Source organism: Equus quagga, chromosome 14 (assembly GCF_021613505.1).
Source record: "Equus quagga isolate Etosha38 chromosome 14, UCLA_HA_Equagga_1.0, whole genome shotgun sequence".
Lineage (NCBI taxonomy): Eukaryota > Metazoa > Chordata > Mammalia > Perissodactyla > Equidae > Equus > Equus quagga.
In genome coordinates this window covers 32,911,469-32,934,976 of record NC_060280.1, presented here as the reverse complement: position 1 = coordinate 32,934,976, position 23,508 = coordinate 32,911,469, and the positions used below count along the sequence as shown (strand labels likewise).

Below are 23,508 nucleotides of genomic sequence, written 5' to 3'. Positions count from 1 at the left end.
CTTCCAATAACCAGCAGCTCTCTGTGCCACCTCCTCTGCAGAGCCCTCCCGAATCTTATGATGGCATGCCTGCGCTGTACTGTTTCCTAAGGCTCAGTCCCTTTGCAAAGCTGGATGGATCTGATTGTGTTTTAAACCTTCTATCAGTCCAGGGGGGAGAAAAGGGGCAGCCCTCGCTGTGGAGTGGATGCATTGCCTTGTACTGTATACTTTATATGTCTGTGCTTATGTTCCCTCTCTTGTAGACGATGTACTGCACATGTCTAAAGGCCTGCCACAGATAGGACTGCAGATTGATCTCAGAGGTCTTGTCCCGGGCCATCATCTTCTCCTTCTGAAGAGCTGGGAGTGTGCTCACAGACCTATAGAAAGCTGGGATTTTAGAATCGGAGGGCCGTGACGCGTTAGGAACTTGGAGTCAAACATACTGACTTCATGCATCTTGGAATTTACAGAATGCTCGTGTCCTAAAATTATAGGATTTTTTGATATTAGACTTTAAGGATCTTAGTATGTTAGACCCCTGGAATTCGTCTCATCAGCAAATATTTATTTAGTGTCTGCTATGTGCCAGGCACTATGGTAGTTTCTGGGGAGACAGAAGTGAAAAAGACTGCTAAAGTTCTTGCTCTCAAGGTGTTTGCAGGGAATGCCAGGATTTAAGAATTTTAAAATGTTAGATTCTTAGAAAAGTAAAACATTAGTGTGTTGGAATCCTAGAATGCCAGCGGTGGAGGGGGCCCCCGGATCATTCTCTCCAGCCCTCTCTACCTTTTATGAGGCTGAGAGCCTGTTCCAGGCATGTCGGATTAAAATCTCACTAATAAGAACATCATTTCACTTCGGTGACATCACAGAATGGCCAGCTTGCAGGGGCTCAGCGATCACCCAAGGCAGCTGCTCATTTTACCAGTGAGGCCACTGAGGCTCAGAGCTGGGCAGGCCTGTGATAGATAACACAGCAGGGTCAGGACTAGACCCCAGGCTTTCAGGCCTCTCCCAGAGAACAGGCAAAGCAGGAAGGGCTTCTCATTTGTTTCGGAGATGCCCCCTTTCAAGCCGTGCAGACTCCTGCACAGAGGCCGAGGCCCCAGCTCTTCAGAAGGCGTTTGCGCCAACTTTCTTTACGGAGGCAGCAGCCCGGTCCCGGGGGCCACGTGTGCAGTAGATCGCCCAGTGTTGAAAGCCCCCATCCCGCCGTTGATGCGTGTTTTATTTTGCTCCCTCCCCCTCCCCGTGTGCCTCAAAACCAATTTTCATTATTTTTTTTTCTGTCTGTGTTTGTCTTTGTGGTTCGCAGGTGCTCCCTTGCATTGTTCATCCGCTTCATCAACCCCTATTGAGCAGTCCCCCTCCCCGCCCCCCTCCCCTCCGCCCAATGAGAGCCAGAGGCGGTTGCTAGGCAACGGTGTGGCCCAGCCAACCCAGGACTCAGACTCTGAGGAAGAGTTTGTCCCTAATTCATTCTTAGTTAAAAGTGGCTCCGCCAGCCTGGGGGTCGCTGCAAACGGTAAGTCCTTCTCTCTTCCTAACTTCTGTGGGTTTTTTTTTTTTTTCTCTCTCGTTGGCGATAATGATTAATATGCCTGCTTGGGCCGCTTGCAGGGGCGGAGGGGCCCGGTGCATGGGGGACTCGGGGTTGTCGGGGGCCTGGCGCGGCTCCGCGGCTCGGGCAGCCTAGCTCCTGCCCAGCTGCACCGCTGGGGTGTGCGGGGGGCGGGGGTGGGGGGGTTTGGGAGCCGCTGTCCCCAGCCCGGTGACAGACGTCCGTCTTACAGACAGTGCTGCACGGACAGAGATGCACAGGCGCAAGGAGACAGAAACATCAGATAGAGACTGAGACAGGCAAAGATACAGAGACAAAGATCGACACAGAAAAGGTTAAAACAGAAAGTGCACCGATTGGCTACCTACTATGTGCCAGGGACTGTCCCAGCCACTGCCACTTGTCGTTTTATTGAACCCTCCTCACAGCCCTGCCTCAGGGACTGGTATTATTATGTCCCCATTAACCATGAGAAAACTGAGAGAAAACATACTACCTGGAGCCCAGCTCTGGCTTTGAAAGTTCTTGACTTTCACACTGCCCTGAGACAGAGGGCCTTGAAGCTGGCTGCTGGCTGCAGAGACAGACACTGAACCTAAGCCTGGATCTGCCCATAATAAACACATTTCTTCTCAGCTCTGCACTGACTTCTGTAAGGAGAGGAGGTGTTGGGGGTATGGTGGAAGAGCCCCAGGCTGACCAGGAGCCAGCAGATCCAGGTTTTAGCCCCTGATCAGGGGCTGTGTAACATGGGCAAAGGTGCTTGCCCTCTCTGTGTCCAGCAGAGGCCAGTCCATTTCTTTGCAAGGATGCCCTAGAGGGGATTCAGGCCTCCAAAAGGGGGAATGATATACTTGAGGTAACCTGGAATCTTCCTAATGGCCCCAGGATTTCCTGATTCTCGAAGAAAAGGAGGAAAAAGAAGACTTTCCCCACAAATAACACTGCAGGTTGTGTGTTGCTTTTGCACACATTTATTTTATAAGTGCCTGTACGGCACTAAATTCCAGAAGGAGGCAGGGATTCAAAGACATAAGGCAGGGTCCATGGGCATCTTTGTGTTAAATATAAGCTTTATGGCTGTGGGAGTTTGTGGGACAAGTCACACTGCCTCTGCAAGCTTGTCTCCTCAAGCAAAAGTAATGGGGGCCATCGAGTACCCTCCATGAGGATGAGGGCTCGTCCCAGTGCCTGGGATAGAGGAGTTTAGTAAATGTTAGTCACACCCCGTCACTGCCCCCTCCCTCCAGAGGATTGAGAGACCCTTATGTGAAAGCGCCCAGCACACTACCTGGCACCTAGTAATGCCCAAAACAGTCAGACTCCTTTTCTGTTGGAGTAGATCATTATAGCCCCAGGTGATACGGGAGGTGCGTGGGTGACTGAGGAGGGGGACCTCCGCTCACCTGAGGGAATCGGGCAGTGCTTCCTGGAGGAGGCGCTGGATCTGAAGGATTAAGTAGGGGGTGCCAGGCAGAGATAACCAAGGGCACTAATAACCAAGGACATTCTGGGCAGAGGGAAAACACGGACAAAGGACCTGAGGTAGGGTGATGGGGATGCTGCCCCCAGCTCTTTTATGCCTCGGAACCTGGCCAGTAAATAGGCATAAACCTGGGAAGGGTGTGGAAGGCCACATGGTAGATGTCGCCTGAGGAGAGTTGTCACCCCCCCAGTGACAAAGAAGGAAGGTTTATTTCCTGCCCTCCCCCCGCCCTTCCCTAGCCAGGACCTCTCCCAGCCACTGCTCTCTTTGAAAATCAGAAAGGCAGTTTGGGGCCTAATGGTTCGCTTCTGACAGGATCTTAGGCCCTGCATTCTCTGTGACTAAAAACCAAACCATCCTCCAGGGCCTTTCCTTCTGTGCTCCAGAGGGAAGTGTCTTTTTGGTGGTTTAGTGTCCCTGCTCCTCTATACCTTTTAGCTGCTCATGTTTCAAACCGTACACAGAGCCAGGAACGCTGGACTGAGCAGGAGGAGACCTGGGTTCCGGGTCCAGCTCTGTGGCTCACTGGAGCAATCTCTAAGGTACTTGGATTTTATCAGTGTCATGTGGTGCTCACAAAGGTGTGCCAGTCGTTAGCCTTCTTAAGCCTGCTTGGGAAAAAAAAATATGTGTATATATATATACATATATATATATATATACATACACATATATATGGTGATATTCTTTGTTTGTTTCTGAGTAAATAAGCCTTGCAGGTAAAAGAGAAGGCAGGAGATTAAAGTCCTTGATCTCTCGCTTTGCTAATTAACTGAACAAGAGCAATCCCTTTGTTGCAAGTTCTGCAGCAAGTGGATGGCATCACTGTGTTAGTGATGTGCCGGGAAGGGGGGCACTGTGGCCTGCAGCTGTCTGCTGGGTTATGCTCCTCTGTGCTCCTGCTCCCCAGGGGACCTGGAGACGACTCGAATTCCTTCCCTGGGGCCTTGCTCTGAGTGTGTCACTCTAAAGGTTCGTAATAAATGTGTCCCATACCTGAAGGGAGTGTCTGGGTCCTTAGTGGTCTGCCGCTCTGGGGTTGGTGGGTCGTGAGAGAGCCAGTGAGTCTCACTCCACAGCTGGACCCTGCCTGCTACTTTCCTGTCCCCTGAAACCCCAAACTGAGGGGTCTTCTGGGAGCCGAAGGACCTGCTGGTACTAGGATGGACCCAGCACTAGCGAGTGAAGGATGCGTGAGCCCTGCTATGCAGTGGGCCCAATCATTGTTTGTAGGTTTAGTTTGATTTTTTTCTTTCATAAGGAAAAAAAAATGTGAAATTCTTTGAATGGGACTGTCTTTATTGTTTTCGTCAATTATCAGAGTAACCATGCTTGTTAACATTCAGACAATACAGTGAGGTAAACCGTGAAGTCCTCGGGTAATCCTTCCTCCCAGGGACAACCACTTCCAACAAGTTGGTGCCTGGCCTTACAGATGCTTTTTCTGTAGTGTTAATTTAATGAGTGAATGAGCAAGCAATACAAACTGTGTAAGCACCACAGTGCAGCCGAGAGAACAGGAGCCGTAGAGTCAAACCTTCTGAAAGGGCGCCCCAGATATGCAACCCTGGGCAAAGTACCTAACCTCTCAGATCATCAGTTGCTCCATATGTGAAATGGGGAAACCCATCCGAGGTTGCTGTGGACTTTCCTGGATGAGCTTTGAGGGTGTTATGCTAAGCGAAATAAGTCAGATGGAGAAAGACAAATACTGTCTGAAGTCATTCATGTGGAAGATAAACAAACAAACACTAGATGTGGAGAACAGATTAGTGGTTACTGGAGAGGAAGGGGTGGGGGAGGGTGAAAGGGGTAGAGGGGGACATCTGTATGGTGATGGACAGAAACTAGACTTTTGGTGGTGAACACCATGCAGTCTATGTAGAAGCCGAAATGTAATGATGTAACCCTGAAATTTACATGATGTTATAAATCAGTGTGACCTCAATAAGGTAAGTCAGGAAAAAAATGGTAACGGTGATAAACTTCCCTATCTCCATTCCCCATCTCCACACCCTCTTTCTCTTCAGTCAATTTAAGGCTTTAGAGACCACCCTAACCGGATCAATTGCTCTGGCTCCTTGAGAGGCCAGCTTCCCCTGAGACTTAATCAGGCCGTCCTTTCAATGACAAAGGCAGCCCCTCGGGCTCCTAAGGGGTGAAAATGAAGCAGTTTCCTCTGGTGGGAGCTGACTCAGCACCCTGCAGGCACGAGCTGACCCGCTGGGAGCCGGCCTTCCCGGGAGCTCCGCTTGGCTCGCTAGTGACTCCCCAGGAGACCCTCTGCCCACAGCTGTGTCAACTCCAGCCCAAGCCTGCCATCCCAGGACCGTGACGCCCCAGAACCGCCCTGCTAAAATCCCCATGTAAAGTGCAAGGAGAACACATGGGGCGTTACAGACAAGCTCATCGTCCCTGCGGAAAAGAAAACGGGGAAGGAGCTCTTTCTGTCATCAAAATCCTAATCCGTTCCCGCGGATAACCGTCAGAAATCACTGATATACATAAAGAAAAATTTCACTAAAATATCACCTAGTCACAGCTGAACCGCTAAGGAAGTGATTAGGATTAAGTAGGTCTTTGTCCCTACCCCGTGGAAACTTTTCAGAATAAATATTAAATGTTCCGTGAATTGTTCTAATCTGAATTCTAAAGGAAAGGAGCTTTAAAAACTTGGGGGTTAATATTTAAGTGAGTCAGGGAATAAATAGCTCAGAGAAGGCTGTCAGTTTCTTAAAGCCCAGGTGAGGTAGGGGTGAGTGGGAGAATTTGTATGTAATGAGCACCTTCTGTAGGTGTCTTTTCTTTACAAGCATTATCTTATTTGAGCTTCCTTTTCTCTCTGTTTCTCGGCTCAGATAACTGAGGCCCAGCAAGGGCTAGTGTCCAGCCCAAAGCTCCTCTTAAGGGGCATGGCAAAGATTCACATCCAAGCCAAACCCAAACCCACACCCAAGCTCCAGAGCTCCTATTTTCTTTGTTTTTTCTTTTTCGATTGGATTTGTTTTGTTTCCAGTATCAGATCCTTTTGTGTCTATGTCTTATCCTTAGTAGGAGGCTGAAGAAGAGGAATTGCCCCAAAGGAAAGCTGACTTTTTAAGGATTCCGAGTTGTCGGATTCCTGTTATTCACCTCACAAACTTTTATGAAGCACCTGTTGTGTGTGAAGCGCTTTGTCTCATTGACTCTCCTTGAATCTTCGCATCTACCCTGTAACATCACCGTTTCTAGTCTCATTGGGGTAATAGAGATTAAGTAGCTTCCTTAAATCACGCAGCTTCTAAGTGATGGAGCCAGATTTGAACCCCAAATCTGATACCATAGAGTAGAATCTTTCATGGTGTTTCTGTGAGTCCCGTGGGGGTTTCAAATAAGGATCAGACCAGATGACTTAGACCCTAAATTTTAGTGCTGCTTCTTGAGAGCCAAGCCCTGGATGCTGGCCGTCCATGGCTTTTTTTTTCCCCCCCAGCACCCAGCACTGGACTCTCCTGCCTCACCTTCCACATTTCTCAGGCTTGTCACACTGGTCAACATCACTGTTGTTTGGCAGTTTCATTGACTTTCTCCGGGTCTTAAGCATCTGGGATTATTTTGTTTTGACTTCCAATCCAGTAGAGGAGAGTTTATTTTTCTTTCTAAATGGGAAACACGGCTATGTATGCAAGCTCCTTCCAAAAGTGTTTTCTTAAAACAAAACAAAACAAAACATAAATTTTAACTTAATTTAGAAGCTATCCAGATTCCCCTGCAGGAGTCTGCCAGGGTCCTTTTAAGTCAGATTGTGAAATCAGAATGCAAAATTGTGCCTGTTTCCTACTGTTGAGGAGAAGTGGCCAATGAGGTCAAAACCTGTTTCCATTGTTCTACATGCCAACTACAGGGACTTGAGTCTGTATGCTTCCCGAGTTCCAAGGGTAAGGGTCATGGAGCATATGATATTTTCAGGCAATTTTGTTCACCTTTCCTCTCAATTCTCTTGCATCAAAAGACTCTTATTGGTAAATAAATTCTTATACCGGCTATGTAGAGAAGTTAAATACCTAACTCCTAGTAGCAAGAAAAATTTCTTTCTTCATTCATTCATTCGTGATGACATTTGAAATGTTTGTGGATGTTTTCCAGACAGATGAGGGGTGAAGGGCATTCTAAGAAAACAGACTACAAAATAGGTATCTAATTTATGGGGTCAAAATCTCTTAATAAAACTTGGAGTCAGATGCATTTCAGAATTTAGAAATTTTCAGAATTAAGAAAGAAAATACAGCACATGTATTGTATTCTTCCTAGCATTCCTAGAGTGCTGGCATGGTCCACAGTAATCAAAGGTGTCAGTATTTCTGCAGTGAAACATATGATTAGTCACACTAGTGGGATAAAAAAACAAGACTCTGAGCCTCATGTCAGTTCAGGTCAGGTTTTGCCGCCAAAAGACTTTGGATAACACTTCCAGTCTTAGAGTTTGGGGTTTTGGAATGGTGGCTAATGGAGGGTGATCCTGAATTGTGCCCTTTTTTAAATGAGGGTACCTGGACTTAGAAAGGTGTAGTAACTTGCCCCTGGGTGTGGAGATAACTAGGTAACTTGATAACTAGAAGGCATGGTGCAGGTGCAAGTCCCTGACGGGGAAGCTCGAGAGAAGCGTGTGTTGTTTACCCACAGGGACCACTGGGAAAGGCCAGATGCTGTTGATGTGGGAGCCCAGGAGGACAGCGCCAGCAGGCTGGCTGGCTCACAGGCCTGGGAATTCAGGAGGAAAGAGGCCAGGTGCTTGGTTCTCCAAAGTCTAGAGCTCGGCAACTCTGAGTTCTTCAGGCACCTCTCCTGACAGCCTGTATGTGGACTCCCTGCTGTCTTCTGCACCGACTCCTCCCTAACAGTCTGGGTACCTCATTATTCCCATGTCTTGTTTCCACGTTCACCTGCAAGTTCCTTGAGGTGGGCCTTGTCCGAGGCTGGGTCTTCCCTGCTGAGCACCTGTAGGTGCTAAAATCAAAATGGAAGAAAAGCTCATATTCAATCTTCGTCCTTTCCACCCTCTGCCCCTCAACATGCACACACAAAACTATCCCCCTAGGAACAGTGCACTGAGCCACATACGTGATATACCCACGGAGACTCACAGAGATAAAGGGATTTCCCAAGTTCACAGTCAAGATTCCAGTGCCCACTCCACCTTACCAGGTACCTCCCTCGACAGAGAAGCCCTCACCTGTGGCTGCCTCCCAGGGGCAGACGATTACGCCCCCCTGATAGGGGGCAGTGGGGACAACCACATGGGGTCACTTCTGTTTTTGTACAGTGTACAAAGCCCTTTCTCATACGTGACCTCAGGCAAACTCTGGTGACTGTAATTGCCACGTTGGCTTTCTAGGAGGTAAGGCTTCTTCCTGACCTTGCAAAATAAACAGGTCACGTTTTGAATTAATGTAACTGAACATCTTGGGAGAACCAGGGCCCTCTAATTAGTCACTCACGTGACACAGTTGTCAACTCTTTGCAGCTCGTTTTCCACTAATTTCCCCAAATACCGTTGCATTAAAAGGTACAAAAATAACATTTTTGGCATACGGCTTGATTGGATCTAGGAATTCCTAGACCACCCCCCAAGGAAGGCACATCAGACATGTGTCCGGGCTTTTTCCATCTGGAAACTAAGCCTGGTTTGTGTCCCCATTGGAATGTTAGCAGCGGGCTCCATGGAGCCCTTGGGGACACCAGACCACATCTTAAAGCATCTCCTGACACTTCAGGGCCCTGGTTGTTGAAGAGGCGCCTGGAAGGAGGCCAAGGAGAGTTTGGGAGATTAGCATAACTAACATTTGCGTAGCCCGCGCATTCCCGGAGCGCGTTCCCCTCCGTCATCTCTTTGCATCCGCAGCCTGGTGCTGTGAGGTTGGAGGAATGTGGATTATGGTGAGCACTGTTGTGCTGTACGCTGGAGGAGGCGTGCCGAGAGAGGGAGGCAGCTGGCACAGGGCTGTCCCTTTGGCTGTGCAGCTTTGAACAAGTTTTGGATTTGCTCATGGTTGGTCCATCCAACCAACCCGCGAGGCTCTGCCATCCCTGTAAGCTCAGTCTTCGGTTATAAACCTCGCCTGGAGAGTTATCATGGAAACCTGCTCCTGAGAAGGCGCACGCTTGGGGGCAGCAGACCCGGCTTCTGAGGCCAGCTCTGCCTGTCACCTGCCCTGTGACCTTGCAAGAGCCTTGTCCTTTGGTCCCTCAGCTTTCTAGTCTGGGCAGGGAGAGACCTGGCTGAGATCAACATTTCCTAAGCCTTATTCATTTGTGTGTCAGTGTCAGAGTCTGACAGCGTGGTGTGCCCACCTACACGGCTATTCACTTTCCTTCAAACTGCCACCTTTTTCAAACTTTTTTTACCTAAGTGAATTCATTTATTTTCAAAGGAAATCGTATATTTCCCGCTGCAATTCACTTGCCATAAATAGAAGGTAGCTGTAAAAATAAATACAGCAAAAGCCAGTTATCACATTCTAGGCAGATAATGCCTGCTGAAGGACACTGAGCAGAGATTCGCTTCTCTTTGTTAAAGACAGACATCGGCAAGCGTCAGGTGTTAAAAATCCACTAGTACCAAACGGAGAGTTCCTCAACATCATCGAAAGGGTTGAAAGATGGAAGCTCTCCTTCATGTGATTCAGTATGATCTAATGTCTGTCCACAGTGTGTGGACTCCTAAACTCATGTCCATAGGACACGCCACTCCACGGCTTTTTCTAAGTACTCTGTCTAGGCTTTTAATGCCACCCCATGGCCTGCTCACCTTGAGAAGAGACATCACTTGCTGCTCCCAGGACCCACCCTTCTTCTCTCTCCTGAGTGTGGTCTTTTCTGAGCCATCTGTTCCCACCCTCCCCCTCATAGCTCCTGCCCTCTGTCCCTGTCATTAGGTCTGAGCTGAGGGCTTTGAGCTCAGCTGGATCCCCCATTACTGCCTAATGGCTCCCAGTTTGGACCAGAAAACCATGCGGCTTCCTCTTCTCCCTGTTCTCCCCCTCCCTTCTTCCCTCCTCCCTCTCTCTCTGAACCGCCATTATTTATATAGGTGCTTGAGACTAAACAATTAAAAACACATTCCCTCTGCTTTAAAAGGCCTAAAAGGACCAAAGCCTGAGGAAAAAGAGAAATGGCACAATGTGGAGCCATGGGAGGGAAAGACAGGTGACGGAGGCCTACAGATCCTTTGTTGTGCTGTGTAGCCATGGGCAAGTTGCTTAACCTCTCTGGGTCTCAGTTTCCTGTTCTGTAAAATAGATATTGGTTTTAATAGTACTTCACAAAATTGTGTATATGAGAAAATATGGGCAAGGCTTCTAGCACAGTGATTGCTACATCATAGGTGCCCAGTGAATGTTAGTCTCCTTATTCCCCTTCTGGAACCCGAAAGTTTGGGGCCGGATACCTCTGGAAGGAAGGCAGATCCTACACTCGCACCCCTCCAGGCTTGGAGGAGGTGCAACAATTAACAGCTCTGTCTGTGAGTCCTGAGCCTTCATCCTCCTGTGTAATTTCCAGAGAATTGGGGGGTGAGGGGGTGCAGAGTGAGCCCAAGGCAGCTAAACACGCAGCATGGGGCCTTTGACACAGAGCCTCAGCCTTCCTTGCTGGAGCTGCCGCGTTGCCTCCCTTCCCTGTGGTTCCAGGAGCTGAGTGTTGTTTGGTACTGCTTGAAACGCTGTGATCCTTTTCTTTCTGCTCAGCTGGCCTTCCCCCCAGAGTTGAAAGGAGACGAAAATGACTGGTAATTCGTTTATGCTTCACCCCCTCTCTCCTGAGCAGCTCGTATTTCTATCCATAACTGTGGGAAGCTGCTGCACAGGCTAACAACAATAACACAGATATTTGCACTTCCAGAGACCTCTCTTCAACGGCCACAGCAGAGGCGCTGGGGGAATGCCCACCTGATGTGAACCAAATTTCCCTCCCCTCTCACCGTGTGACCTGCCCTCTCCCCAATGGCCCATCTGTAAAATGGACGTAAGAACAGTAGTCTGGGGTTGTCTCAAAGGCGAGATGGGATAACATCTAAGACACTGAGATGTCAGCGGGGGCTTGGTGTTCACTGGTCTCCCCTTTGAATGTCTGGCAAAGAATGGGGTATCTTTTTAGTTGGTGAGGAGGTTATCTGATCAAAATTTAAGTCATGATCACTTGTCTGCCGTCATCCTGAGAATGAGCAAAGGTGGAAGTTGAGGTGATACTTACCTACTTGCTAGTTTTGCAGAATTCTGCTCTGCTTAGCCAAAATATTCCCACTCTGTCTTCTCTGCCCTGGACCACGGCAGTAGCATCCTCGCTGGCCTCCCTGCCTCCTCTCGTCTCTCCCTTTAATCTATCCTCACACTGTCCCGGGGTGATCCTCCCAAAGCCCAGATTCCTATCACAGAGCCCCTGCTGGTGACCCTCTGCTTGTCTCCAGCTACTGGCAGGCTCAGGGCCTAGCTCCTCAGCATGGCAGCCACAGGCCTTCTGCACAGAGGCCCTCCCACTCTCTCTAGCTGCTTACTTTTGAGCTCCCACCAGGGAACTATGGCCACAGCAAATGAACACAGTTCTTGAAGGGACAGAGAACATTCCCTGTGCCCAGGACGGGGTCTGTGGAGAATGTCTGGCAATGTTGGGAGCAAAGGGTTCTGAACACAACAAAACCTCATTAACTTAGGGTGAGACCATGGGAAGGTCTTTCTGATTGGGAGTGACATGGGAAGAAATGAAGCTTGTTTACCCTTCAGAACTGATTCAAATCAGCACATCATTGTGAAAGACCTACTGTGTGCGAGGGCCCGTGGAGAGTAGAAAGAAGTTGGCTCACCTGTTGGCTGTTGGGGAGAGAGAGACACACACCTGAACAGCTCTGCCCTAAAGCAGGCCTCCCTGAGGGGAACCAGACAGGCAAGGGTGCCAAGGCATGTGGGGCCGTAGAGATTTAATGCTAACTGGGAGGTTCAGGGGACCCTCCTGGAGAAAGAGGGTACCGCCCAAGGAGCACAGGCAAGTTTACACATGCAGGCCTGCCTGGAAGGGAGTGTTAGTTTTATGCATCTGTAGGGCTGCTATGGACTGAACTGTGTCCCCTCCAGACTCATATGTTGAAGCCCTGACCATCCCCTCTCCCCCAGGACTGTCCTGGGGGAGGGTCCTTTAAGGAAGTGATCAGGTTATATCAGATCATAAAGGGGGGGCCCTGATCTAAAAGAACCGCTGTCCTTATAAAAGAGGAAGAGACACCAGAGCAGGCTCACTCTCTGCCACGTGAGGACACAGCAAGAAGGTGGCCGTCGTCAAGCACCAGAAACCAAACCCTGCTGGAACCTTGATCTTGGACTTCCCAGACTCCAGAAGGATGAGAAACAAATGTCTGCTGTTTCAGCCCCCGGCCTACGGCACTTTGTTATGGCGGCCCAAGCAGATGAAGACAGGGCTCTGGCTGAAGGAGAAGACTGGGTGTTCATACTTTTCGTGTCAGTTATTTGTGTGCAACCAAATGCTCCCAGCCTAATTGTGGGGTCTTGAAGTGTTTATTTCCTCAGACATTCATTCATTCATTTGGTACACCTTTCCAGGTGGGTGCTCTATGCAGGGTCCTGGGCTGGAGAGTGAGCTCCACTCAGAAATCCTCTGTGCCCTGTTTAGCCATGTTGCATAGAGGACAAGTGAAGGAAACACGGGGATCTGCGGCAGGGGGTGGTAGTGGAAGGCCAGGCTGCCTGCCTCTCTAGGAAGAAAGAGCTAGTGTGGCAGGAGCCTGTCTCCCCTCCCTTCTTGCCACTCTTGGGGAGCAGCCTCTTTAGGAGACTTGATTTTCCTGGGGTTTGAAGTGGGGCTGGAGTGAGCAGCGTGGCCTGGGGACAGCTCTGTACTCCACCAGTCTCAGAGCCTACTGAGGCAGGGAAGGTGGCAGGTACAGCCTCAGGCACCAAGAAGGACCTGGCACACCTTTGGGTTGTGTGACAGGAGAGCACCTCCCGTCAGGGAGCACCTACAGGGTGCCAGGTGCTATGTGGGCACTTCACCTTTCCCACCCTCCCGAGTCTGTACAGCTGGTGGGCTCTAGAAAAGAAGAGTTAAGAGTACACATTGGAATTTTTGCTCTGCCATAATTCAAGATCTTTAGCAAATGATTTCACCTCTGAGTTTCCATTTTTCCTCATGTGTAAAATAGGTATAATAGTAATACCTACCTCGTAGGTGTGAGAATTCAATGTAAAATAATGTGTGCAAAGTACTTAGCAAAGTACCTGGTTATCGTCAAGTCTTCATAAATGGACACTGCTGTTACTGCTATCATTGTGGTTCTGGTTATTGTTTTACCCAACTGAGCCTCAGAACTGTGCAATAACTTGGCCGGGGTCACACAGATAGCAAATGATACTTTGCATCGCAGGTGTACCTGGCTGCTCAACACCACCTCTTCTTACCCAACCAGGCCACCTTCCCTCCTCCAACAGCCATCATGCCTCTTTCTTAACAACCCTCAGGAAGCCAAAGGTCTCGGGGAACCTCCTCCTCAGATCAGAGATTTCTCCCACCCGCCCCCTCTGCATTGAGGAGCAGGCTGCATGCACATTTTGGCAGCAATCCCCGACCCCTGGCCAGAATCCCCCTGAATGGAAACCGCTGAGTTGCTCTCCGGCTCTTAGCTCTTTTAAGACACCCCTATTGGGCCCCTGTGTGGGTGACAAGATGATGCATGAGGCCTGGCTAAGCAGCTTATTTGTCTGAGCTGGTGATGGCTTTTGTCCTGAGTTGGGTTAATAGTAAGGGGCCGGGGCCCTTTAAAGCCTGGACAATGGACAGGCTTCTCAGGTCAGCGAATCACTCAGCAAACGGCCCCAGCCCCTCGTAGCAGGGGAGGCCTCTGCCCCTGCCGCTCTGTGCTAACCCTGCTCTTCATTGAGTGATGCGCTGCTCTACCTGGCATGGAGGAACACGTGGAGTAATGAAAGAGTAGGACTCAAAGAGCCTTAGGATGACAAAGGCTTCCGAGGAGGATACCGAGACAGAGAAAGGACAAGGGATAGCCCTGACTTGCCGTCTCCACCTGCACAGATTCTGCACTGGGCTTTCCTAATTTTGCTGTTTCCCTCCCCAGATTTATCACCCACAGTGACCAGATTAATTTTCCCCACCACAGCTTTCCCTACTGAAACCTAACACTAAAGATTACAATTCAAACATCTTAGGCTGGCAGTCAGGACCAGCTAGAATTTACCCCTCTCCCTCCTTCTTGAACCTCTCTGACCCTTCCCCAAGCCCCCACACTAGGGAGGACATCATTTGACCTTCACTACCTGCTTCAACCAAATTCGCTTCCTTTTATCAGTTTCCTACATTTGCTTCTGAGTAAGATCCTATTTAAATATCCAAAATGAAACTTCAAATATTAAACATCTTTTCAAAGTATGAAAACCACTGCTTGAAATCAACCCTTTCATTGTGTGAAGGATGGCAGAGCTGGACCTGAAGGCAGGCCTTCTGATTCCCAATCCTGACTTTCTCTCAGTGTCTATATTCCTTTATTTGCTCTACAGAGATTTCTTGAGCACCTGCTACGTGCCAAACACTGAGCTAGGCCCCAGAGGACTGACTGAGACAGACAGAGAGATCCCGGCCTCGAGGAGGGCTCTGGGCACTAACATACAGCCCTGCGAGGGTTCAGAATGCAAACATGGCAAGTGCCCACTGACTTTGGCACCTACGTGGCCTTTGGTGACCTGGGTAAGGGCATTTTCAGGATGTGGAGGCTAAGACCAAAGGATGGATGGGAGGTGAGAGGGCGGAAACAGTCTGGATAACTGATTCTAGGAGACTGGACTTGGCATCACAGATTACTCACTAATTACAAAGGGAAAAGCTTCCTTTACAGTGGGGAGATCAAGAATCGTCACCTTAGAAAGTGACCAAACTTAGTGGTCACTAATACAAAGCAATAAGTACATTCCATCCCGCATGAGGTGTGCGTGCCGAAAATGTCACACCTGAGTCTAATCAAGAGAAAACAAGACACGTCTGGAATGTAGGGCAGGCTGTGGGGCAACTGGCCTGGACTTTTCAAAAAGGTCAATATCATGGAAAAAAAGGAGTAGAGAGGTGTTGGAGCGGGTGGGAATCTCCTCTGATTAAAAGAGACTAAAAAAATACAACAGCCAAGTGCGACACTTGAGTCTTAATTAGATCCTAAATTTTTTTAAGACTGTAAAAAGACATTTTGGGAAGATTTGGGGAGATTTTTTAATATGGTGTGTATTTATGTTAGGTGATGTTATGGAATAGTTGTTCATTTTCATTTTATTAGTTGTGATCATGGTGTTGTGGTTATGTGGAGAATGTGCTTGTTCTTAGGAGATGCACGCTGATGTCATGTCCCAATGGCTACAACTTTCTTTCAAATGGTCAGAAAAAAATGTTATAGAGGGAGATAAAACAATGCGGCAACATATTAACAATGCCAGATTTAGGTGAAGGGTAGATGCGTGTTTTTGTATGATTCTTTCTACCTTTCTGTACGTTCGAAAGTTTTCAACATAAAAAGTGAGAGAGGGGCCGGCCCGTGGTACAGCAGTTAAGTTCACACATTCTGCTTCTGGCGGCCCGGGGTCGCAGGTTTGGATCCCGGGTGCAGACATGACATGGCTTGGCAAACCATGCTATGGCAGGCGTCCCACATATAAAATGGAGGAAGATGGGCACGGATGTGAGCTCAAGGCCAGTCTTCCTCAGCAAAAAGAGGAGGATTGGCAGCAGATGTTGGCTCAGGGCTAATCTTCCTCAAGAAAGAAAAAGAAAAAGTGAGAGTAATTTTAATGGGGTTGGATGGAGAGAGATTAAGCAGCAACTGAGCTTTTGGAAAGGTTTCTCCGGGCAGGTGAGAGGTGGGCCCTTTTTCTAGTGAGATCCTACCCTCCCCCGCTTTGGGAAGCGGGCATAGAGAAACCCTCCGAACCTTGACAGAGAACTGATCGTTGAGCGGTTGCATTAAAGCTGGCCCTTCCTGGGCGTGGAAGGGGACTTCAGCGAGGCCCTGGACTCGGTAATGGGAACCACATGGGCAGGAGTGTGCAGACCCCCACCCAGAAATAGCCCTTCTGTGCTGAGGCGGGATGACTGGAACGAATTACGTGCATTCGTACTTGTTAAACTGCCTTGGCACCAGAAGTGATTCCCCGTAACCTGAGCTTTACAACGGCACAGCCATAGTTAAAGCTGGGCCAGTCTTGCCCCCGCACCCGCCCTGTCGGAGGTTTATAGCGAAAGCATGAAGCAATTCAGCGTGAGCTGAAACACGGAAAACTCCTACAGATTGTGAAGGCGAACTTTTCTGTTTAAAGTTTGCTGGGGAGGCAGCATTTGGGAATAAAACCTTCTCCGTCGCCTTCTGCTTTTCAAGCCTTTGGCCGGGCTCCTAAATGCTCCACTCCCCCCCCCCCCCCCCCCACTTCCCACCTCAAACCCAGACCACAGTCCAATCAAACACAGAAGCTGCTGCCTTCTGTGGTCGGGAGGGTGCTATTGTGACCGGGGAGTCCTGGTTCTGAGTGTGAGCCCTAGGGCTGTGTGGCCTTGGGCAAGTTGGTTCCCCTCTCTGGGCTTTAGCTACTTGGTTATTTATAGACAAAATTTATGGCCGAGTTGTCCAGCCCATACTGATATGTGGTCACTGAGTGCATGGAGCCTGTACTCACACAGGGAGCTCTGTAAATATTGCCTTATTGATTATATCAGAGTGTGTCAAATACATAGAGATGTATAGAGAATCTTTAGATTGATCATGTCTTTGATCATGAAGAAAAGTTTATCCAAAATTACTCTTGCTTTTATCTAAAAGTACAGTTCTTAATGGAAGAGAAATTACATGGAAAAGAATTTGATTTTATCCTCTTATTACAAGTTTTTGGTATAGGCTTTGAAGCCAGATAGGCTTAGGTGCACGTCCCAGCTCTGCCGCTTACTGTAGGGACCCAGGCAGCTTAGTGATGGCTTCTGAGCCTCGGTCGCTTCATCTGTATAATAGGGGATAATAATACCCACCTGGCAAGGCGAGCGAGGAATCAACACGGTTGGTGAAACGCTCTTAGCCCAGCTCCCAGCACATAGCAAGCATTCGAAGATCGGAGCTGCAGTTAGCACTGAATCTGCGAACAGACAGGCTCCGATATCCAGACCTGTCTCTCAAGTGTTGTTCTTGGGCGCCAGGAATGACAGACCAAGGGCAGCCAGCTGCCATCAAAAGCCCTGCCCTGCAGACCTTCCAGTGGATGATGAAGATGCGCTGTGATTTCTGCCCTTTTGAAGCTGTCTTGTAGCCTAGCCCTTAAGCTGCTGGTGGCCTGAGGGGCTGGGAGGACACAGGATGAGAAGAAACTTCAATTTGTTCTTTCAAAGCAAGGCAGCTCCTTCAGAGAGGGCGAGCTGGTTTGTTCAGAGCCTGGGGACCCAGGCACGTGGTCAGGCAAAGGAGACAACCTCTGCTGGACCGTTTCTCTGGGCGAACATGGCTAGGGATGGGCAGGAAAGTGTGTCCCAGAATCAGGTTCCTGTTTTTTTCTGCTTGAGTCAGGATTAAGAACCCCAAACTGCTTCCTCGAAGGTTCAACATTTTAATTTGAGTCACCACAGTGTCAGCTGGTTCATCTGAGGCAGGTTTTCACTTCCAACCCCAGCTCTGCCCCTCACTAGCCATGTGACACGGGAAAGCTGCTCTACCCCCTCAGCCCTCACTTTCCTTATCTCTAAAGGAAGAATAAGCCCACCTGTTCCGCTGGCCTCTCCAGCCTGTCACGTGGCTTCTGTGAGATAAGGCATGTCGAAGTATGTGTGCTGCACAGAAGGAGCCCCGGGAACACAGTCCCCAGTAGCAGGCTCTCCAGCCAAGCAGGCGCATCACACACACCCAGGGGCACCCGGCATTTCCCAAAGAGATGTTCAGAAACAGAGGATGTTATTACTAAAATACCTGGTAAATAGACTATTTAGTAAATGGAAACATTGTAAGGACAGGACAGGAGATAGAGAATACTAATATTTACTTACCATCTGTTGCCCGTAATTTATTCTGGTTTTGGCGTCTAGATCCTTGACTGTCTTTTTGCCCATTAAAGGAGATCACCTGCATTAAGACTTACGAACAGGTCGTCTACACTATCACCAAAGATCTAGGTATATATCTCTACTAGGGAAAAAAATCATCTTCAAATATGCCTTGAAAACCGCCGTTCTTCTGGACAGGTGAGAATTTATGACAAGCAATTAAATGATGTGTATTTGCTGAATGTGTATTTCTCCTGCTGACGCGGAGGAAGTAATATATAAAAAGGGGCGGAGGAGGGGAGCAGGGGGCTGGACTGGTTTCCTGCTCATTTGCAGGTTGGGTCGAACATTTCCAATCTCGGCATTTCCTGGGATGAGCGCCTGCTGCTCGCACACACCCACGCCCAACCCCTCACCCCCACACTAAGGGTTCCTTTCCTTTTCTGTGTCACTTCTTTCAAGAGTCAAAGTCTTTTGAAACATGCCTCTTCCAGGACTGAAAAATTTTAAAGTTGAGGTGTGAAATCACCCCCTTCCTTTGGGCCTCCTGCCTCAGCTCAGGGGGCTGCTGCCTGCTGACTGGGAACAGCTGAGTGCTTGTTGTCTGAAAGGAACATACTCATTAAGCGTCTTTAGCTAAGGTCCCCTTCTTTGGGGCCCGCAGCAGATGCAAATCTCTGGGGTGGGAAGAAAGAGTCTGTTCGGAAGACCTCACAGTATCGTGCACCAGCTCTTCAGGGGAGAGTTTCATCGGATTTAAAAGTCTGGTCAGAACGCCCACTGCATTTGAAGGCTGGAGCATGTCAGCCTTACAGGCGTTCTCTTGGAAAGACACACGGTTTTGAGGAAGGCACAGGCTTTGGAGTCAGCCAGAACTGGCCTCCGATCACTGCTTCTCCAATTCCTAGCCATGTAGCATTGGATGATCCATCTCCCTCTCTGAGCCTTATTTTTGTCTTTTGCAAACTGGGATAATAATTCTCATCTCAGGGGATGGGAGCATTGTCAGGACTGAATTTGGTAGTATTCCTGAGAAGATGAGCCGGGAGCCTGGCGCATGGCAGGCACAAGGAGTGAGTCCTCTCGCCCACTGGCTCCTAGAGGATCAACTCCCCCTGTGCTGCCCACAGGCCTTCGCTCGTGAGTGAAGATGGGGGCTGAGAAGTGGGAGGGTGATCAGCCCGGGCTCTCCATAACGCTACTGCAGGCTGTCCTCCTGGTGGCTCACACCACGCTTCTCCATATTTAAAAGACCCCGTGACCCCGAGACTCACCACTGCTCAGGGATGGGAGTAACCACTTCACAGAGTTGTCATGGGGATCCAATGAGATCATGTGTACCAAAGCATCAAGCACAGGGCCTGGCACATAGTAGATGCTCAGAAAATGTTGAATCTTATCCAAAAATATCTGTTTCACGACAGGCCAAGCATGCCGTCTGTGTTCCATCAGAGTCAGCTGCCTGCCCACTTCAGGGACAGCTTTGTGAGGTGACAATGAGTCAGGGCAGCCGCGGGCTGCAGGGAGAGCCTGTTCTGGATTGTACGACACATTGGGGTGGGCGCCAAGAGCCAAGCGGGCTGTGTTCCTGTGTCCGCCCTGCCCCAGCACCTGCTTCTAGTGGGATCCCAGCTGGCGCCCTGCCAGGGCTTGCTTTCCTGCCTCCCAGCCCTGAGGCCTGGCGGCTTTCAAGTCACCTCCCAATGGGTGTTGCCAAGACCTGAACAAAACAACCCTCCCCTGTTGGACACTCCTACCCCACCCTCCCCTGGCAGCCTGGCCAAGTGCTCCACGCAGGTCCCTAGGCCTTCGCGTGCAGACCCACCTGCCAGCCCACAATGTGCCACTGTTTGTTTCTCCAACACACCTGGCCCCTCTCACAGCTCCGCACTTTTCCACAGGAGCACCTGTGCTAGGCGCACGTGGCGCTAAGTGTTTCCGTGTCTCTTGTCTTGGTTAATCATCGCAGCAATTCTGGGACATCAGCAGTATTCCCTTTTCACAGGTGAGACAGCTGAGGCTCGGAGAGATCAAGCAGTTTGTGTAAGGTCAGGGGGCAAGCCCACATGGGTCTGGTGCCCGAGCTCGTGATCTCTGCACACACCGAGCCAGGGGTCCCAAGAAGAGCTGCATGAATGCACGGGCTTGAGGGGCCATGGCTGCCCAGGCCCTCAGAGTGCAGGATGCTTGTTCACTCTTCCACTGGACAAAGTGAGGCAATTTGTCAGCTTCCTTTGGTAACTCTTAGGCAAGGGGGCTGAGGCGAAGACAGCTCTGGCCTTTAACAGAGAATGCCTTGAGGGTTCTATTTCTGGTAGCCCTAGGACCAGAGAGAGAAGAGAAAGCAGCTGTAGAGATTGGGGTAAGTGCTTGGCTTGTCAGAAAGATAATCCCCCCACACCTGTGCCCTGGAAACACAATCCAGAGCTCTGAGATGCACTTTCATCTGTCACCAGGGCGTCCCCAGGGTGACCTGCCCAACCGTATCCAAGCTGGAGGGGCTCAAGTTACAGGGCCCATTCTCAGGGCCCTTGAGTCCCAACAATGCCTGCTTATCCTTTGGAACTGTCATCTCCCAGGAGGAATGTTAATGGGACCAAGAACAGAGTGGAGGTGGGGGGAGAAGAGACTGACCAGTCTGAGCCCGCTCTCAGGCCAGCCTCTTGAGTGAGCTCATCCGTGCATGTCTGCTAGTCCTTCCGAGAGACACTTAAACCAGCTCCAGGAGAGAGAGAGTCGTCGTCTACTTTTCCTAGACGAGACCACCACCCCTAAAGGGGATGGGAGGTTTCCTCTGTTTAATCTGGGGCTTAGTCTACCCCTTGGCAGAGCTGCAATTCAGCTCAAGAAATATTTTCAAAAGCGGAAAAACGGAAAACAACTTGGATGTCCAATAATAGAAAGTTGGCAAAATAACATTATCTTCTGTCCATAGGATGAAGTTTTAGGTAGCCATTAAAACCATGTTTTCAAATAATATTTAAAGATATGGAAAAACTCTTGTAGTATAATGTTAAGTGGAAGAAAAATTCGATAGAAAACTGTATACACAGTATGAACCCAATTTGCTAAGTATATGTTAACATATGTGTTAGGAAAGACTAGATGGAAGTAGACCAGGGAGTGTGACAGTGGTTATTACCGGGTGTTGTGGCTGTGATGGACTTTTGCGTTCTTCCTTTGTACTTTTCTCCTTTATACATTTTCTGGTGAAGGCGTTGTTACTGTCGAGTCAAAAGAAAATTAATTTCTTAAAAATTAATTTGTTTCACTCCTAGTATGTACCTGACATTGTGCTACTACGGGTAAGAGATTTAGAAGAATCAGTCCCGGCCGTCTATGAGCTCATAGCCTAGCTCATACACAAACAGATTAAAAAAAAAAAAAGACGACTTATTTTTAACAACAACAACAGCAACAATTATACTGACATTTGTTAAGTGCTATGGAATGTTCTAATGCTTTATGTATATTTACATTTAAACCTTACAACTCCATGAGGCAGGTAGTTATTAACCCATTTTACTAATAGTACAGGCTGCTGTGGGAACAGAGAGGTTAATTCTGTCTTGAGAGTCAGGGAGCCTGCAGTCTGGAATTGGCCTCTGTGCCGATTCTTATAGGATCCATGTGAGTTCTCCAAGCCAACTGAGCAGAGAAGATTTTTCGGGTACAGGGACACCAGGAACAAAGATACCAAGAGATGAAAGAGCAAGACGAAGCTTTGAAATGGCTGATACCACACTCCTTCTTCCCCGATGAGAAGCTAGAAAGGCCTTCGGGGCCCCTTTGTGAAGGGCATCAAAGATCACGCTGAAAAGTTTGAGCGTGATTGCATTAGGCAGCAGTGAGGCATCGAGGAGCCCTGACGTGGTCAGCCCTGCGCTGGAGAAAGATCATTCTGGCTTCTTAAACCCTGTGAAAAGCTCAGCTGTATCTGGAGAGAGAAGTGTTCCTCTGGAGACTGAGCGCTACGGGAAAATTCATCTCCGCTCCAGGCGAAGTAGCAGAGAAGGAGAAAGGAAGCGGCAGGAGGCCATGGGCGGGTGTGACTGCCTTTCTCCTTATCTGCTTGTAGAAAGTCCCGGCAGCCACGTGGAATCCAGCCCCCGCATGAGAGACGTATGAGCACAGAAATGGGTTTACCACCTAGACTGGGAAAGGGTGTTAGTGCCGGAAAAGAGACTTGGGAATTCCAAATGGACTTTTGGTTTTGAATGCAATTTCTGTGCTTAATTAGTCCCAAACACTTCTGTTTTTGCCATAAACACAAGGGAAAGTGTTATGTGGCAATGCTATAAGCCCTTATATTCCAAGCTTGGTCAGAGCTGCATTTATTACAGAAGTCCCCAGACCCCTCACCACAGAGCTGACAAAGTGCTAGAAAGTCGGGGTACCCTCCTTGGTTCCCTTCGCCGTGCCGTTAGCTAACACAGTGGTTACCAAAGGATGGTCCACTGTGCTTATTCATAAGGGTTCTGCTTGCAACAAAAGAGCCAGTCAGGATTGTCTTTTATTCTAACATTGTCCTGTCTATTCAAATATCCCTTTCAATGAAGCAATGATGAGTAGATTTTGTTATTTTCGTTTTTGACTTTCTTTTTTAACTTTGCTATGAAATACAAAAGGTTGGACACCTCTAAGCCTATGCCTTATTGATCTATGTGTAATGTCAGGTTCTGGGAGAGATGCAAAGATGAATCAGACATGGCCATGGCCCTTAAAAAACAGACAATCATGAGTGGTAATCCAAGGTAGGAAATTATGAGTGTCATTTATGAAAGGCTGGAGGTTATCATTGGGAGATGCTGGGTGGAAGGTGCACAGGAACTCTGTACTATTTTTGCAATTTCTAGACGAGTCTAAAATTATTTCAAAATAAAAAGTTTAGGGGTCGGCCCAATGGCGTAGTGGTTAAGTTCACGTGCTCCACTTCGGCAGCCCAGGGTTTGCAGGTTTGGATCCTGGGTGAGGACCTACACACTGCTCATCAAGCCATGCTGTGGCAGCAACCCACATGTAAAATAGAGGAAGATTGGCACAGATGTTAGCTCAGGGACAATCTTCCTCACTGAAAAAAAAAAAAAAACCAGCCCCTAAGGTGAATGGTCAGGGAGCCAAAAGGCAGATGTTAGAAAGGAGTAGTCTGGGATTGTCATTTAAAGGAGAATCTTGAATGTCAGGCTAAAGAGTTCACACTTGACCCTGTAGATAGTGGGGAACCATGGAAGGTTTTTTAAGGGTAAAACATGGTCAGGTTTCCTACTAGAAAGATCACTTGATAATCAGGGGATGACAGATTATAGAGAAGTGAGCCTGAGGGAGTGGTTGAAATAACCTAGGTAGGAGAGAATGATCTTTAAAAGTATCCCTGGGGCTGGCCCAGTGGCGCAGCAGTTAAGTTTGCACATTCAGCTTCAGCAGC

General features: G+C 48.8%; 1 protein-coding gene across 6 annotated transcripts in view; it reads left to right on the top strand.

The window, feature by feature from the left end:
* Positions 1-23,508, top strand: part of TENM4 (teneurin transmembrane protein 4) — a 727,387-nt gene that overhangs the window by 443,067 nt on the left and 260,812 nt on the right. For 5 of the 6 annotated variants that reach the window (XM_046686180.1, XM_046686184.1, XM_046686179.1 and 2 more), the window contains one exon: positions 1,301-1,510. The exons of the other annotated variant lie outside the window; for it this stretch is intronic. In XM_046686180.1, coding sequence (XP_046542136.1) covers positions 1,301-1,510 — 210 coding nt within the window. The remainder of the gene's footprint in view (positions 1-1,300; positions 1,511-23,508) is intronic. 6 annotated transcript variants of the gene reach the window in all.